The 18,435-nt window shown below is 40.8% G+C and overlaps 1 protein-coding gene across 6 annotated transcripts in view; it reads right to left on the reverse strand.

The window, feature by feature from the left end:
• Positions 1–728: 728 nt before the first annotated feature.
• Positions 729–18,435, reverse strand: part of BCOR (BCL6 corepressor) — a 126,100-nt gene continuing 108,393 nt past the window's right edge. For all 6 annotated transcript variants that reach the window (XM_075589689.1, XM_075589690.1, XM_075589684.1 and 3 more), the window contains 7 exons: positions 17,898–18,220; positions 15,820–16,065; positions 12,849–13,015; positions 11,766–11,911; positions 9,019–9,096; positions 5,637–5,784; positions 729–1,516 (listed from right to left, as the gene is read on the reverse strand). In XM_075589689.1, coding sequence (XP_075445804.1) covers positions 1,225–1,516; positions 5,637–5,784; positions 9,019–9,096; positions 11,766–11,911; positions 12,849–13,015; positions 15,820–16,065; positions 17,898–18,220 — 1,400 coding nt within the window. In that variant the 3' untranslated portion in view covers positions 729–1,224. The remainder of the gene's footprint in view (positions 1,517–5,636; positions 5,785–9,018; positions 9,097–11,765; positions 11,912–12,848; positions 13,016–15,819; positions 16,066–17,897; positions 18,221–18,435) is intronic.

Consider the following 18,435-nt stretch of genomic DNA (forward strand, 5'->3'; position numbering starts at 1 on the left):
AATAATTATCATGCAAACATTCTCTTTTGGGGGTTTTTTTTTGCATACAACTAACAAGTGAGGGTTGTGAATGTCTCAACAATTTTCCATAAGTTGCATAGGGGGGTGGAGGGGGAGAGAGAAGAGGAAGAGGGAGAGAGAGGAGAGAGAAAAGAGACAGACAGAGAATGAGACAGACAGAGATTCTACATGTCCATTTGCTATTTTTTTTTTTTAAAGGAATTTTTATTATTTTAATGAAATCAAAACCTGCAAAACTGAAGACAAAACCAAAACCTGCAAGATTTCCATTTACCGAACTGTTTTATTGCCTTTTTAAGAAAAAAAGTATTGTAAAATATAAATACAAAGGCAGGTGGTTTACTTACAAAGTTTAAACACAGATCTCAAAACATTGCACACACCTCAGGAAATTATTTTAGTTCATGTACAGATTAACGCAATCTCAACATTTTATGATACAGTCCTAATATTTTACAAGGAACACAAAATAGTTCAAGGATTTTTGTTTTAAATAAGAGCATAAAATGTTTGAACATACATACATACACGTATAAATATATATGTCTGTGTGTGTGTGTACTGTATGTGTATATACATACACACACACACACACATATATATATATATACACACATACACACACACACACACACACACACACAGTGTGTGAAAAACAAAAAAATTCAGAATTTTTAAATTAGGATACAAAAATTCAAACAAATGTCTATGGATATATATATATATTTATAGTTTTATTTCCATTTATATTACAAAATGTATGGATTATATCCAATATTATTTACCCAAAGCGGGTAATTTTGTAAACATAAAAAAATGTCATGAAGTGCCTTTTATATGTTCCACACAACTTTGAATACAATACAAATTATAAAGTTTTCCCCGTGCATTCAGTGCTTTGCAAAAGTCAATGTGTTTAAAAACAACAAAAAAACAAAACACATTAATAAAATAAAGTGTGTTACAGGTAATAACAAAATGTTATCCCAAAGCAAATGTGCACTGAAAGTTTACGATTATCAGGTTTGAAAAAATCTAAATTAGGGGTTCTGAGAGGGAAAAAAAAAAAAAAAAAACAGTCCCAAGTACAGATATATAATTTGTTTTTACACTGGAACCTATATAATAGTGTTCTCTCTTTATAACACATATTCACAAATAAAGGATCAATATTATAATACACGCTGCAGGGGACCTGGCTTTTTAACAGCTCGTGAAAGAAATGTCTTCTTCAGGATCCAACCATTCAACGGAAGACCCAAGTAATGTTTGCAATTCACTTGTGAATTCTACCAGCTCCAGCATTTCTTTGCTGTCTGGGCTGAAGCCTTCAAGATCGTCTGGAGAAGAAAAGAGCTGACTTAGCGACACTTGTTTGTAAAATTCTGCTTCTGTAATACTGACGATTTCAAGGTGAGGATAGCCGCAACTAAAGGTTTGTGACGTTATCTTCAGCCTCTTTGTCACATCTGTCAGCAGCAACCAGTTCCTGGGCCTGTGTGAGCAAAGGAGAGCCGTCAAAATTTCAATAGTTTTAGTGGGATCACAGAAGGAAACCCCTATACAACATAATGTGGCTCATGTACAGAAGATGCATTTCCAATGGTATGAGAGCTTGCTAGAGCATAACTTTTGCAAGTTAAAGTGCAAATGTATTTGTTAAATTATTTTATTTTTGGACTGAGCAAATTGCTTTAACCGTTTCATCCTTACCCCATATATCATATTATTCATTTCTAATTATAGGATGGTATTAGACTACGGCTGGGCATCAGTGTGTATTTTGCGCATCCTGTGTAAACACTACTTAAACATGAGTTAATCGTAATGGTGCAGAGGACTAATACTATGCAGACAAATCTGAATATACTGAGTAACTAAATGTATGTATTCGTCACTGGCTCGTTGTCATAGGGCAGATCGGGGTGTCTGCTCGGTACAGTTGCCATCCCGATGAAAACAAAAGTGGATCCCCCCCTTCAAACAGCAATCCCGCATTCCTCTTTTTTTTTTTAAATATAGTTATTGGTTGGAAACAGGAGGTCCCCATGAAAAATGACTTCCTTAAATGTCGACAAAAACAAAGGGAGTCAGATCTTTGGTTCAAATGGGCCTCCTACTGTCCTAATAACAGTGAAATATTTGGGTTACATCTGGGTGATTGATGCCTTTTTCTTAAAAAAAAAAAAAAAAAAAAAAGATCACACACATACACGTGTGAAAAAGAAAGTACACCCTCTTTGAATTCTATGGTTTTACATATCAGGACATAATAACAATCATCTGTTCCTTAGCAGGTCTAAAAATTAGGTAAATACAACCTCAGATGAACAACAACACATGACATATTACGCCGTCATGATTTATTTAACAAAAATAAAGCCAAAATGGAGAAGCTATGTGTGAAAAACTAAGTACACCCTTACTGCTTCCATAGGAATTAAGATGCTAAGTAGCAGACAGGTGCTGCTAATCAAATGCCCTTGATTAATTCATCAGCAGCAAGTGTGACTACCTCTATAAAAGCTGAAGTTTTGGCAGTTTGCTGATCTGGAGCATTCAGGTGTGTTTTAACACAATGCCAAGAAGGAAAGATCTTAGAGAAGCAATTGTTGCTGCCCATCAATCTGGGAAGGGTTATAAGGCCATTTCCAAACAATGTAAAGTCCATCATTCTACAATGAGAAAGATTATTCAAAAGTGGAAAACATTAAATACAGTTGCCAATCTTCCCAGGAGTGGACATCCCAGCAAATTCACCCCCAGGTAAGACCGTGCAATGCTCAGAGAAATTGCAAAAAAAACCAAGAGTTACATCTCAGACTCTACAGGCCTTAGTTAGCATGTTAAATGTTAAAGTTCATGACAGTAGAATTAGAAAAAGATGAACAAGTATGGTTTGTTTGGAAGGGTTGCCAGGAGAAAGCCTCTTCTCTCTAAAAAGAACATGGCAGCACGGCTTAGGTTTGCACAGTTGCATCTGAACAAACCACAAGACTTCTGGAACAATGTCCTTTGGACAGACGAGACCAAAGTGGAGATGTTTGGCCATAATGCACAGCGCCAAGTTTGGCGAAAACCAAACACAGCATATCAGCCCAACCACCTCATACCAACTGTCAAGCACGGTGGTGGAGGGGTGATGATTTGGGCTTGTTTTGCAGCCACAGGACCTGAGAACCTTGCAGTCATTGAGTCAACCATGAACTCCTCTGTATACCAAAGTATTCTAGAGTCAAATGTGAGGCCACCTGTCCGCCAGCTAAAGCTTGGCCGAAATTTGGTCATGCAACAGGACAATGATCCCAAGCACACCAGCAAATCTACAATAGAATGGCTGAAAAAGAAAAGAATCAAGGTGTTGCAATGGCCCAGTCAAAGTCCAGACCTCAACCGATTGAAATGCTGGATCTTAAGAGAGCTGTGCATAAACAAATGCCAATATACCTCAATGAACTGATGCAACGTTGTAAAGAAGAGTGGGCAAAAATTCCTCCACATGCTCAAGACTGATGAAGTAATCATTTTCTGTATGACTTTAAGTTATTGCTGCTAAAGGTGGTTCTACAAACTATTGAACCATAAAGGTATACTTAGTTTTTCACACATGGCTTCTCCATTTTGGTTTTATTTTTGTTAAATAAATCATGACACGGTGTAATATGTCATGTGTTGTTGTTCATCTGAGATTGTATTTACCTAATTTTAAGACCTGCTAAGGAACAGATGATTGTTATTATGTCCTGATACGTAAAACCATAGAATTCAAAGAGGGTGTACTTTCTTTTTCACACATTATACACACACACACACACACACACACACACACACACACACACACACACACACACACATATATATATTACACACACTAGTATTTTTAATAATTTTGAAAGTGAGTTTCTAGCCACAGTGAGCTGGGATATTTAGGAGTAGCTAGAGGAAATCAAACTCCTCCTATGTGTGAAGTCTTCCCGTGTTTAACAAAAGTTTCACAACTCCCCCTCCCCCTTATCCGGATTGGGTCCCTGACAAGGGAAGGGTCACTGAAGGGTTAAAAAAAAAAAAAAACAACAAGCACTTCATTTACAAACACTCCCCTCACAATTAGTAATTATATTCCAATAAACAAAAAAATATTCAACATCTTTCCTCTTGGCATACTTGGATATGTTCAAAGAAGCCAACTAGATTGTTACATTTGCTACAGAAGGTTATTTTTGGCCAGCTCTGTGGGATTGCACCTTCACGCACTTTTAAAGAGATAACAAGAGATGCAAGTGGAGTTCACAGAAGAGCCAAGTACAACAAGCAGCACAGCCAACTCGGGCTGAGCCCGACAAGTCCAACGATGCCAATAAAGGAGGTTTCTGCTTGTTATCAACCATATTAAGCCCTAGCTGCACAGGTGGTGGAGACCATTACTGAAACTCCCCCTTATAAATGCAGAGGGAATCCTATGGCCTCCCGCAGGTTGCCATAGTGATAGCTAGAGTTTGCTATCACAGTGCCTTAATTTCCAAGTGCCGTGTGCAGGTGCCAAAATGGATATTCAAAACAAAGAGACACGGTTTTGCTCTGGACAGCAAGTGCCCTGTATGTTTAAATATAGGTCATTAAACAGGATAGGGTAGCCTCGGGTTTGTGTGTTGGATCACAGTGCTGATATAAGAAAACAAAAACCCAATAATACTGCAAAATTGTGGTCTAAATACATAAGTCGAAGAAGTATTGTAATAGAAATTATGAGCAGCAAATTAACATAGAAGTGAGAGCGCCAGTGAGAGTACCCACCCTTACTTTTTATGTTTCTAAAAATAATAATTGTGTTTCGGATCTAAAATGTTTCATGTTTTGCATTTACCGAAATTATATATTTGTTTCTTTATGGAAAGAAACTCAAATGAAGCAGGAAAATGCAACACTAATGCACACACAAAAACCCCCCCACTTACAATAAGTGTTACATCTTAAAAACAATTAGAACACTAAAATAAAAGAGCTATGACCAGAAGCACCTTGAGATAGGCACGTGTTCTGGTTATAAATAATAATAAATTTAAAAAAATCATAAGGGTTTTGGTAAGTAGAATTCAAATTTTCCACACCCGCTTTTGACCCTCTCTAATAGAAAGTAGATTAATCAGTACAATTAACGAACAGCAAGCACACAGACAAAACCATACTGTTTCAAAGCATCATGTTGAGTTTCAGCACAAAACCTTTGAGAGGTTGAGTGAAGTCAGTCGAGAGCAGGGGTGCTCAACTACAGTTCTCAAGAGCTACCAACAGGTCAGGTTTTGAGGATGTCCTTCTTCAGCACAGGTGGCTCAATCAAAATGACAGTCACTGTGAGCCACCTGTGCTGAAGTAGCGATAGCCTTAAAACCTGACCTGTTGGTGGCCCCTAAGCTCTGGCGTTGAGCACCCCGGCTCAGGAGGGGAACGGGAGGGTACAAGCCCAGACTACAGTAATACAAAGCTTAGAAACAGTGGGCATTGGTAATGTTTATTTTTGTTTTAACCCCTTATTTGCCAGTACATCCAGAAAGCAAACTATCCGCTTTGCAAGAAAGGGGTTTCTTTATGGAAAACAAAAAAGAATGATGGCTTACCCTTGTGACAGAGACACCTGAATGTTGTAACACGGCAGGAGAGGGCTGTCAGAGTATTCAAACTCAAAGGCATCCATGCAACTGTCTTCGTCATCACTGGGGCCTGGGGGATTCGCCAGTATGTCAAATCCAGTTTCCTCTTTGGAATCTAGGGTCAGACAAGGAGAATTCGATTATTGGCAATAGCCCGTTCTTTCTTCGGTGGTTAGTTCTTCACAGCCGAGAGGCCTTGATCATACAGTGGTGGTGATGGCGTATCAATTAAGGACTTCTTCAGCTCTGAGATACATGTGGGTACAAATGTCCATGCAGGGTGCCAGAGCTATATGAAGTGGGTCAATGTTTTATTTCAATGCAAAAGGGGACGGTAAGGCAATGGAACATTCTGAAGGTACAGGACCGCGAACATTCCCTCTTATGACGTGTGTTTCCTTATTGTATGAAACAGGGAGCAAGATATTACTATCTCTGTATGAAGGAAACTTTTTCGGGGTTCAAACATATGTGTCCATTGTAAGAAACTTGAATTGAGCTACATTACAATGCTTCTGAAACAGACTGTGTATATGTCAACTTAGATCTAGCCGTTTCATTCTATATGCAATAAACCTAGTACACGGCATTATCACAAGCTAGGTTATTATACTCACTGCGCACGCAACAGAGCGCGTTCACGTGGCGCAAGCCTGTCGCTCGCTCATAGGAATGAGGCATGTGGTTCGCGATGCGCGTGTACAAGCACGCAGCGTCACAGCCAGTTTAATCGCGGCCTTAGGGAGTTATTCATTAAACTGTGACAGTGCAGATCAGGGCACGATTACACGAAAACGCCCATTGAAGTCAATGTTCCCTGCAACAGTTCCCAAACTGGCACCATTGCAGATTAACCCCCAAAATGTCTCTTCCTTAAAACTCTATCGCTTCATATAACCACTCCTAGCATACAGTTTCGTAAGACAAACAAGAATTCAACCATTACACAATAATAATAATAATAATAAACTATATGTTGATACATCCTTATCTTAGCACCAAACCATACTAGCGATCTTGCCTTCAGAGAAGTAAATAAAAATACCACTTGTAAGCACATTCACACGTCTGACAGGTGTGCAACCCTGATTTTCACCATTATCTCTTAGCAAACAATGCTTCCATTGCAGCCAGGGATTCTGGGTAATGACAAGCAAATGAGCACACAGGGGCCTATGCAGAGAGCAGCGAATTTTAAAAATGGCGAATTTAGTAAAAAGTAGCTTTTTTGGAGAGTTTTATTCTCCATATGCAGAAAAGTGCGAATTCTGCTATGTTTAACATGGATGCGTGTGGCGAGTTTAAATTGGCGAGATGCGTGCTTCAGAAACGTGTAAAAACAAATTCGCGCCTTTTTTTTCCCATTGCAATGGCCGCGAGCGGCCGCTTCTTGCCAATTTTTTCTGGCGAGGCAAAAAGGAGACAATCGCGCCATTTTATTGGCGCGAACAGCCGCTAGATGCCGTTCGCGGCTCTCTGCATTAGGATATTTTTAAAACTGGCGAGATTGAGGTTCTCGCCAGCCGCGAGGCGAGTTTTACAAATAGAAAAGAAAAATTGGCGCGTTTTTCGGAACTCGCCATTTTCTGCTGTTTTCTGCGCGATTTTCTCCAAAAAATGGCGAATTTCGAAATAGCGCTGCTCTCTGCATAGGCCCCACAGTGTGTTATCGTTTGCTTCTTATCGACTTTAACATTGACTCCTATTCAAGTACACCATATTCATTTTAAAAGGGGGAAATCCCTTTAATGTATTTCTCTGTTTAATTGCTCTGAAGATTACCAGAATTCAATTTCTCGTTACACTTTGGGTCTTTACTTTACAAATAAATGATTCTGCATCTAAATATCAATCCCCCACATATATGCCTGTAAAAAATTATAGAAATGAAAAATGGATTGGAACGGGTCTGTCTGGCTACTCACATCTCTAAATTGTATCTACTCAATTTACTTGCTGTTTCAGCATATTCATTTATGGAAGCAATATTTCTTTAGCTGACAAGGATCAAAGGATCTTTCGACACCGTTCCAGAGGGGAAAAAAAAAACTCTTTGCTTGATATTGCTACTTAAAAGGAGCAATTCATGCGCTTTTTTAATTACCTTTTTAACATAGGTTTGAAGCAGGGGGTCTTCGGAGCTGAACCCCATTATTGGAGCCCAGGGGTCCCCCTGCTTCCCGAGATACAGACCTCTAAAGGGGGTGCCGGTATCTTGGCAAACTTTAAAGATGTCACGGCTTCCTATTGGCCCGCAGGGCGCGGGAGCTTTGAAACGCCGCCATTACATGATCCATGTTAACCAAGCAGAACGTCTACTGGCATCTACTACAGAGGTAAGTATCTCTGGAAGCCGGGGTCCCCGGAGCTGAACTGAATGGGGTTCAGCTCTGAAGACACCCTGCTCCAATCCAATATCCAAAATGTAAAAACATTTGCAAAGAAAAATAGTATGCGTGGATGTCCTCTTTAACAGAGCAGCAGCTGGACAAAAAAAAGGAGATTAATCAGTAACATTGAACTAAGAACAAGCACATGGACATCTTATTTTGAGACAGCATTGTCAGAGTATTATGTTAAGTGACAGAACTCGGGGGTACTGAATGCAGTCATAGACCACAGTGAAATGGGACAGTACAAACCCAGACTATCATAATAGTAAACTTTATAAATGGTGCTATACTCCCGAAAACACTGTTAATGGGTGAATGGGACATTTGATCTTGCCGTTTCGCTGTGACCAAAATCACCCACGGCATTCGGCTGCAGACTCCGTCGCCGGAATCCCCACTGCCGTCCACTTCCAAGGTAAGTTATATTACGGTTTAGGGTAGGGGGGTTAATTTAAGAGGTTTTATTGCTAAGGATAGGGGATTAATTTAAGGGGTTTTTTTGAGTAAGGGCTTAGGGTTGGGGGTTTTAGGGTAAGGGCTTAGGGTAGCAGCGGTGTAAGTCGCGGCGAAGCGCCAGTGGTCAAAGGTCCTAGACCAATTAAGCGCTGAAGGTGTCTTATGGATAAACACCATTTTGTACATATGGCCCTGTATGATTACAAAGGTTCTTTTCTCCTACAGAACGGAGTTCCAATTACGTCTCTCTTTAACTTGTAGATCTAGAAAAATTATATAGGCACTGTTCAATTATTCCCTTATATATAAAATATTCTGTGTACCTACATTTGTAGCATTCTGCACACCTTTGCCCTCTAAAGAAATACTGATTAGAACTCTACACAATGATATACAACACTTTCAGGAAGTGAGGAAAGGCTTTCACTGCATACACGAGCAGCCTTCCTGGTTCCTCTTCTGGAGGTTGACAAAAGGTTTAAAAATATATATATGCTCACCACAGACGGAGCTGCCACAGAAATCCCAGCGCAACCCAGGGTCATCCCAGCTCCGGCCTTGCAGGTCAGTTAAATACTCTAGAGGAATGAAGAATAAAAACAAATGGATTAGAAAAAAATCAAAACCAGACAGATGAGACATTCTTATTCATTAGAATCATAGAATAGGCAAACAGCTTCCCCCTTCCACCATCTACAAGTGCTGCTCTACATCTAGGACATGCATGTGCGGAGAAGAAATGCGGTAATTGAACATTTCCCTTCCTGTTTGTATGAAACAGTCTGAACTTGGTTCCTTGTTGGTTGAAAGCAAGTCATAGTCAAATTTTTCCTATTGAACCCCGGAAAGGGATTTTATGATGTCAATCTATTCTTGCAAATAGGATAGATGAACCAGCTGTCATTCGAGATCACTAAAGAAGTGTATGTGTGTATGTAATACAAATACATGCTTTTTATTTATGAAAAGAAAAATAAAAAATAAATCTTTCTTGTGTAGATTACACCCCACCCCAGATATACAAATTCATTTTTTTTACCACCATATGCATGTTTCTCTACTTATAATATCAAATGAAAGTTCAAGATCTGTTATTTGCTTGAAAATACTGCAATAAAATGTACTGTGTCCGTTGTAATGATATTAGAATGTAGTTTAGCGCCCTATGAACAATATCATCTCATCAGGCTAAACCACATTTATTTCCTGTTCCACGTCTAAACTACATTCACAAGGGATAAATACCCGTCATTACTAATAATTGTGGTAGTAATCCCGTTTCGTAATTCTAGCATTTGTATTGGTTCTAGGTGGAGTTTTGTGTGTGATATAAGGAGCTTGCTAGCTCATCAGCATCTAGCATTTCGCAATCTAAACATGCAAAACATTTGACAGCGGAGACAGCAGAGACTTCACATGGAAGCACGCAAGCTATTAAACCTATGGGGTTAAACCAGGTTTCAATCCAGTCACTGGGATTTCTCATTATGCGACAGCTAAGATCACATACTCTCGCTGCCTAATTTAGCTGTCTCTAGCACGGTAGGGAAAATAAATAAAATTGCAGTCACATCTGCGCAGCGAAGGCTGCCAGCAACATGACTCCCGCTGTCTTATAATCGGAAAATGCCCTTGATACGTCTGAATGCGCAAGTAGTTTCTAATTGGAGGAAGCGTCACTATAAAAACCCCAAAAACATTGATCCCCTTTCTGCTAGAGAACGCTCCCCAGCCCGTTTGTTTTTTTTTATTAACCAGCCATGCAGAATCATTCTTTACTGTAGGATTTGAAAACAATATGGCATAGCGGTTAAAAAGTCCAGAAATACAATAAGGTTCAGGCACATTGCCATGTTCAACCCGGAGCGGGACATTTGGTTGCGACCGTCTTGCCGCGACAAAAGTCTCCGCCAGAAGGATTCTCCACCGCAGCTGCTAGACGCTCCACCGACAAGTTAATTTAAGGGTTAATTTAGCGATTAGGGTAGGGGGTTAAGGATAGGGGTTAGTTTTTATGGTAGGGTATTAGGGTAAGGAGTTTAAGGTAAGGGAGTAAGGTGCATAGGGGTGAGGGTTTTTAGGGGGAGTGGTAGCGTTAGGGTGAGGGGTAAGGTTAGGGGATTACCTTGTGGCAGCTAAACGCCGGCTGAGATTTGGTCGCGGCAAAAACGGCTGCGACCAAACGTCTTCGACCGTGTTCAAACTTTGTCTTTGTATGGATCGATTAAAACAAATCCCCAAATGTTTATTTTTTTTTTTTGCTTAACTCCTTCCCTGCTAGATAGAACTGCAACACTCACGCTTTTTCCTCTGGGAGAAAAGGGGTTAAAAGCAGCAAATTGGCCACAGGCTGGAACTATTTTCTCTGTCTCTCTTTAAGTGGAAAGCTCCTCAGTGCAGAATCGTCATTTCATTGACGCCAGTGAGCCTTTTTGGGAGTTGTTGTTGAAGGAATTCGGGGAGGAGATAGTCCGTACTATACGAGATGTACTCATATTTTTGCCCTAAACTGGTTCGTTTTCTCCTGCACCGAGTCCCGAGGTTACAGAGACCCTGTACTTTTCCCAACAACAATTAAACGGATTGCCGGGGGAAAATGTGGGGCCTCTAACTCTTACCTTTTCCTTTACCATCACTTCCTGCAGGAATCCTCCTCATGGCGCCGCGTCGTCAAATAGTGTCGCATTACCACGACAACAGGGTGCCACGTTACTATAGCAACAAGGCGTTAGTGACAGCATGGCGTCAACGTCCAGTTGTCATGGCAACACAAAATAATTTAATGTTGCAGCGCAACGATGAGGGACCCTGAAGGAACAGATGGTTAAGGAGAAGGTGAGGCCCCACACCACGTCTGCACTGAGTCCTGCAATATTCCCAGCCGGTCCTGATGCGTCTCTATAGCAAATAACCCCACCAGGTCCATCCGTGTTAACCTCCGCTCCTCGGCGACTTGAGCCAAATGGAAGAAGATTAACAAGATTCACATATATTGACCTGGCACATATGGATGCTGACCAAACATTTTTGTCCCGTGCTCCATGTTGATACGTATACCCCAAAGGAGGTGAAAAGTCAGCGCTGAAATGGGTGGTGGCTTTAACAACTAGAGGGGAATCGGGTGCTTCATTGCCATATTCATTGACTCTACACTACAGCAGCAATTGGCTCTCCAGCTGTTTTGATTTCCCCCCTGCACTGATCAAATCATGGCTAAATATCTACTGGACAATCTCATAAAACTCACCCGTTAGGAACGTCTCCATCACTTCACTGTGCGTCATTTTTGCAATTGTTCTACCAGAGTACGTCGCGAGTGTGGGGTCAGCTCCGTAGGACAGTAACAAGCGCACAATTTCCAAGTGATCGTTCTCCACTGCGTCATGGATCGGCCTGAGAGAAAACAAGGCCACGTTTTAACAAAATCAACTGATCACACGTTCCCAGTTGATTGCCTGAGCCGCGTGGTACCAGTGAAAGAGGAGCGGTTGAAACGTTTACAAAACGTATTTCGTCTGTGATGTCAGTGAGTGGGGTTGATAAACAAATGATCAATTTCTAACAATACGACAGAGGCACAGAATTCTCTAGCAGTCGCAGTGTAGCGGTACTAGAAAGGATAGAGTACCACTCTATTAAAAAAAAAAAACTAAATTCTACAGTCCCACAGTATCACTAGTACTTAGATATTTTTCTTAATGGGGCAATCCCTCTTAGGATCAAAGTAAACTAATTCTAGTGACATGTTTAAGGGGTCTCATGTGGGTAATTGATTCATCATTTCCACAAATCTGACACCTATATTTTCCATTTATTTTTAAAAAGGAGGTGTTGATTTCCTCTGGCTGCTCACTTTTCTGTGATTGTCCCTGTATGTTCAGCAAGTGTCCTTCCCTGCCCACAACTTTATTGGCTCTCAGGGTTGGAATTGGATAAAGAAATCTGTTGATTGACAAACACTCTCCCCTTCAGAGAAATGCAACTGGCTGATTAAGTGCAATTTCACCTTTAAAGAAAATACAAATATCACTTGTGAGCACATACACACGTCTCAGACAGATCTGCAACCTTGCCTTTCCCCCATTATCTCTTAGCATACAGCGCTTCCACTGCAGCTAAGGATTCTGGGAAATGACATGCAAATGAGCACCCAAGTGTCGCCTTTAAAGAAAAAAAAACAAAAAAGGGAAAGAACGTATATTAAAATACAATAAAACTCTTCGTAGAGCAGCAGCATGATAAGGGCTTAACATCTCATTGTTTTGGCAATCCTGCAACCCGGTCAGGAAATACTGCTGCCCTAATGCCAGCAAACAGAAGCACTGCTAACCTGGTTCCATCCTGTGCGCTGCAGTTCACATCCGCTCCGTGATCCAGGAGATGTTTCACGATGCTCAGCCAGCCTCTAGCACAGGCTTCATGAAGCGCACAATAACCCGCGTTATCTCTGTGGTTTATATCGCACGACTTGTTTTCCAAGCAATAAAGAACAACTTCCTGGGGGAGAACATGGAAGAAAAGCAGGGTTCAGGTCAGTGTGAAATGCTGGTGATAGAACACAGATTAAATGATCGTAAGTGTGATACAATCTGCTGTAGTGTACCGTGATTAATACATCATTTTCATTTTATACTGCCGCACTACTGAAAACATCTAGTTAATCTTTATCGTTTCAGCTTTTCAAGGGCAAAAAAGTTTCTTCCTTCCATCATTTTAATCATATTGATAATTCCATGTGAAGAACGATACTGGTGCAGTTGAAGAGTACTTTGCAACCAAGTGTACATTAAAAAACAAAAAGTTTATTTTAATAAAGATCACCATTATGCAGCGACTCAATATACTATGGTTGGGATAGTTAATGTACAAAGATGATTTGTAGGGAGGAAAAAAAACTAAGTTTAAATTGGTAGAAGGGTTCAGTGAAAGACACTTTTTGTTCCGTGTAAAATTTGTTGCCTTTACCGATATTGGATATTCGGGGAGCAACAGGAAAGATCGCTTGACACCCGTTCCAAATATGCAGGACAAGTGTAAAACGTTTCCAAGTGTAAAACGTCTTTTTTTGCAAGTGTTTGGGGGTTTGTGAAAGAAGGGGACAGTTGAGCCAAGATGAACCTATGAACATAGTAGATTTGTTATACACAGGTTTTGTACATATAGTAAAAACACTGAAGCATATCAATATAGCAAAAGGGTCACTTGTTGCCCATGATGCCGATAGTCAGGTTTATGCAAAGCCCACAAATCAGCATAGCCTTCCAAGTTTCATGGTGTATTATCCCCTTCAGTGCCACGTCCTCATCCTTCAGAGCACACTCCTGCTTCCATTGTTGTAAATGGAAGGGGAAGGTCCTCCCACTTCCATTTAGTTCGCGGAGGGCCACGCTACCAACCTTTCCATTTAATTCACGGGAGGAGACTGGTCCCCCTTCCACTTAGCTCGCGGGAGGAGGCTCAGCCCCCTTCCATTTAGATTGCAGTCAGTGCACCTATGGAGTGCCCATTGCGAATGCCATCTACAAAACGAGCAAACCCCATATAGCATATGTCATAAGGATCCCCAAAGTCCCACCCTTCAGAAATATGCTGGGCACTAAAGGGGGTTATAAAACGAGGCAGGCAATTACAGTACAGTCATTTGTATCAATACCAATTACCATTACCTCAAGTCCACCCTTTGGTACTAAAATGGCACCACGTTCTGGGCTCCTTCACCAGTTACGGGTTTAAAAATTATATTGATAAAGTTATTAATATGCTATATAACATTTTAGACAGTTTCTAGCATTGAATACTTTGTAATAAGAATTTCGTTATAAGTAAAAATCTAGCAAAAATAAAAAATAAAAAAAATCTAATCACAATGTCTTGAAAAGTTTAAACACCTGATTACATCATATTTCTCTGTTGTAGAAGGTAGAGTTTCATGGCCTGTGTTTGGAAACCACTTCACTAGGTTAGTTTTCTGCTGCTCGGTGAGAATGCTCCTTTAACATAAGAACCACTACAAAAAAATAAAATAGCCCGCTCCTTTATACTTCAAGTCTTCCACTGAAATAACCTTTGCTTGCTACACGCAGAAGAGAGCGGAGTTTGTGCATGCGTGTTTGTTGATAGATCTGAAACGCTGGAAGGGAATCATAAAAAAGTGGCTCGCAGCAAAAAGCAGCACGACACAGCCAGCTGAGCCCGGATGATTTGCAAAGCTGCACGTAAAGCATGTTGCCATTTCTGAGAAGTGCTCAGATCCAGGAAACCTGCTCTGCCGATCTATAAAAGGTTAAGGAGGACGCTCCGCTGTTGATTCACTGCCCAGCGCTGCGGCTTGTTCTTAGTCAGGCGAGGGGGTAGGGAGAGATCAGGAGTAGCTCGAAAGCGTTTATTCATTCGGATTCAAACCAAGCGGGAAGGCCACGCTAATCTGTGCTCTGTGCACACCTGATCTGAGAGTTGGTAGCTAGGATACAGCATGAAGGCCTTTCGTATAGCAGGGCTGTACGAATTAGAGCTGATGCGAGAAGCAGCAAGCTGATGAAATGCTTGTCCCAGCCAGTGAAAGAGATAACGTTTGTGTCACATTATGTCAGGATCAGGTGCGGGCAACTGCATGGTACTAGCACAGAGATCTGTTTACTGATATGCAGGAGGCTAAGCAACTTCATCATTGGCCATACAACACATCAGTAACTATTGTGTTAGCAGTCTGCAGGTTTTCTTAAAAGGCAACTTCTCCCTCATTCAGTTTTAAAATGCTGCACTCCACCCTCCCCCCCACCCATACCAATAGTTCCGAACTCCAGTCCTCAAGAACAAGTCCAGTTTTAAGGACGTCCCTGATTTAGCACAGATGGTTCAGTCCCAATGCCTGAGCCTCCTGTGCTAAAGCAGGTATATCCTTAAAACTCGACCTGTTGGGGGTTTCTAGAGGACTAGCGTTCGGAAACCGCTGCCTTATACGCATAGCGCTTACCATTCCTTTTTGTCTGCATTTGTCTTACCGGACTGTGAAAACACTGCAGCAGTCAGTTATAAAGCATTCTTTGCAATAAAGCAATGCTTGGATAACTGAAAATAATACATAGCAATATAAACAAACAAGAAAGAAAATAAAACACATTGAAGATTTCCCAATTAAATATGTGATCAGGATGAAAAAGGAAAAATAAAGGTGGTTTTTAAATAACTACATATTACAAATTAAACCAGTCAATGCTACTGAAGAGTGCATGAAATCTCTGCCTTTACCACAGAATATTTTGTGCGTCTACTAGAAAGGGTTAATATAGATAGAAACTTGCCTCGTATCCAAGACGTGCTGCTCTCTGTAAGAGAGTCTCCCCAGCGTTCTTGTTGACTATGAGCCGACGCGCTTCGGGTGGCATGGGCCGGCTTGGTGTAGTCTCCTGCAGTGGGTTGGGCAGTGGCAGGGGCTGCGACGCAGGTACTGAGGCTGAAACCTGTACACGTGCAGACAGCTCCGCAGTCTTGGCTGGGAAAGCGTCGGGCGTGACCTCTGCTCGTTTCCGGAACTCCCTCACGCTGACCTGTCAATCAATAGGGGATTTATTTATGGAAATAAAGTGTTGTGATAGACAAGGGCCAATATTTACTAAGCAAGTTTATGCCATAAGACACCTTTGATCGCCTGAAGACACCTTCCCAGCTTATTCATGCATGGCGTCTTGTGACAATTGAAAGATGTGATATGACAATACCCTATTTAGTAAATATGGACAAAAATATTCTTCATCCTTTACTGGCAACAACTCGATGCATGTTTGACCACAAAAAAACTTCTTTAAATCTCTCTTGTGCTAGACGATAATGCACGGTGAGAGTGCACTATGAACCTGTTGCTCTCCATGGTGTTGAAACAGAAGAAACAGTTTATCAGTGGTTCCCAACCTGTGGTATGAATAGCATAAGTGCTACACATTGTAGAAAGTGGCAATTCACATTCATACGGCTTCGAAAGTCTCAAATGGTGTGGGAGTTCGGTAAGAGAAGAAAAAAAGAAAACACCACCAAGTTCATAGTAAATGTATCTCTACAGCTGAATTGCAATAATTAATCACAAGAGAAGGTAAATAGAAGCACATCATCTAAGTATACTATGAATATTTTGACACTTCTAAAAAGCTGGTGGTACAGGGGAATTCTGTTATTTGGTTGTGGTACCAAACGCATTAAATGGTAACTCCCGATTGAGATCGTATCGCTACGTTATATCACGAGATCTGTTTAAATGCAGCCAAAATGGTCAGCGCTAAAGAAGAATAAAATGACGGCGGTTCTGGGAAAACTGAAGTAAGAGCCATCAAATACATCCAAGTGAACATAATATCACATAGCAAAAGGAATTACTTCAAGATATCCATGGAGAAGAAATTAAAGGCTGCTTGTAGCCCTATTGGTTCCTGAAAGAGGAAGATACTTTTGTAGGCTGCGATACATTTTAATGGACCAACATATCAATCGAACAAGGTTGTCTTGTGCACAAGCTTTCGAGACTGCAGAGGTCTCTTCATCGGATGTGAGAAATATTAGAAATCCATAACCAGATGACCTTTCCGCTGCACTGCAATGTAGTTTGACAGAACTCGCTATTAATCCTTTCAGTTGGGAAATGATGCCTGTACCATAGAATAAGGTGTTGCAGACCCTCCTCTTGCATGAATGTGTTATTTCCCTAGATGTTAGATCACCAACAATTTGTTGTGAAAACAATTAAAGATTTAAAACCAAAATAAGAAAAACATAGAAATTGCACTTTTCATTGCCTTCTGGATTTGGGAGATATTGGGCTACTTATGCATACACACTAGAAAAAAAATTGTTTCAGTAGTTAATATGTCTCCAAAGATAATTCTAACATGGCACATAAAGTAAAAGCAATCCAAGTTATGGAAGTTTTAAAGCATATTCCTTACATTTAGCTACTTTTTTATGAATTGATTTTTTTTTTTTCCGACAGTAAATGTAATGTATGTCTGTCTTGCAAATTTACAAAGCAGAGACAGCAACCAAGTTTAAACCGGATGAGTCTGAAAAGACAGAACGACTGCTTCAATGAGAATTGCAGTCTCTGTACTTCCCTAAACCAGACATTGGCTGTACAAACTACAGTATTTCATGCAGAATGCTACAACTGGAGCGATTTCCCCGAAGAGAGAGACCAAGCAAAAAAGACATTCAGATCATATTCATATAATGTTGAAATCAGCTTAAACACACTTTATCGGAGTAAAATGGTCTTGAGGCCTTGTGGGAGACATGGATACTTAAGTGGGTTTTTTTGTCTTTGCTAAGCCCTCTTCAAATAAATGCTTCCAGTCTTACAAAAAACAAACATAAATAAAATAAAAAGACACAGTACCTTCTCCTCTGTGGTTCCCACATCTGTGCTGTTATCCCCAGCCAGCGACAACCTTCTCCTCCTCCTCTCCTGTGGAGTCATGTGCTTTGTCTTGCACTGTCGTTTTCCAGAGGGCTTCTCACACTCTGTGTAATCCTCCGGCAATGACGCGGCTTGGAGGCCCCCCTCTTCTTCTGTGCACTGCACGTCTGCCGTGCGAGCCTCTCTCATTTTCTGCTGCTTGGCTGCTAACCTAGGAGCTGGGGTGGAGTTTGGCTGACTCTGCCGTTTACCACTTGGGCAGCCAGATGAAAAGCCTTTGGCATTCAGAGACGCAGGCACAGCTGAACGAGAGAAGAGGGGAAAAAGGCAAGGTGAATAGAAATAAAAAGGAAAAAAACAAAGTTAAAAATGCTGCACAGTTGGAAAACGGAGATGAATATGGATTCTTACTGAATAATCCTTCCCAACCATACAATTCCCATCACATTAATAATTAAACAGCAATTATCTCACTTCCAAAGCATAAATAAATATACATCAGAACAACGAGAGATCC

This window comes from Ascaphus truei, chromosome 3, assembly GCF_040206685.1.
Source record: "Ascaphus truei isolate aAscTru1 chromosome 3, aAscTru1.hap1, whole genome shotgun sequence".
NCBI classification, from domain to species: domain Eukaryota; kingdom Metazoa; phylum Chordata; class Amphibia; order Anura; family Ascaphidae; genus Ascaphus; species Ascaphus truei.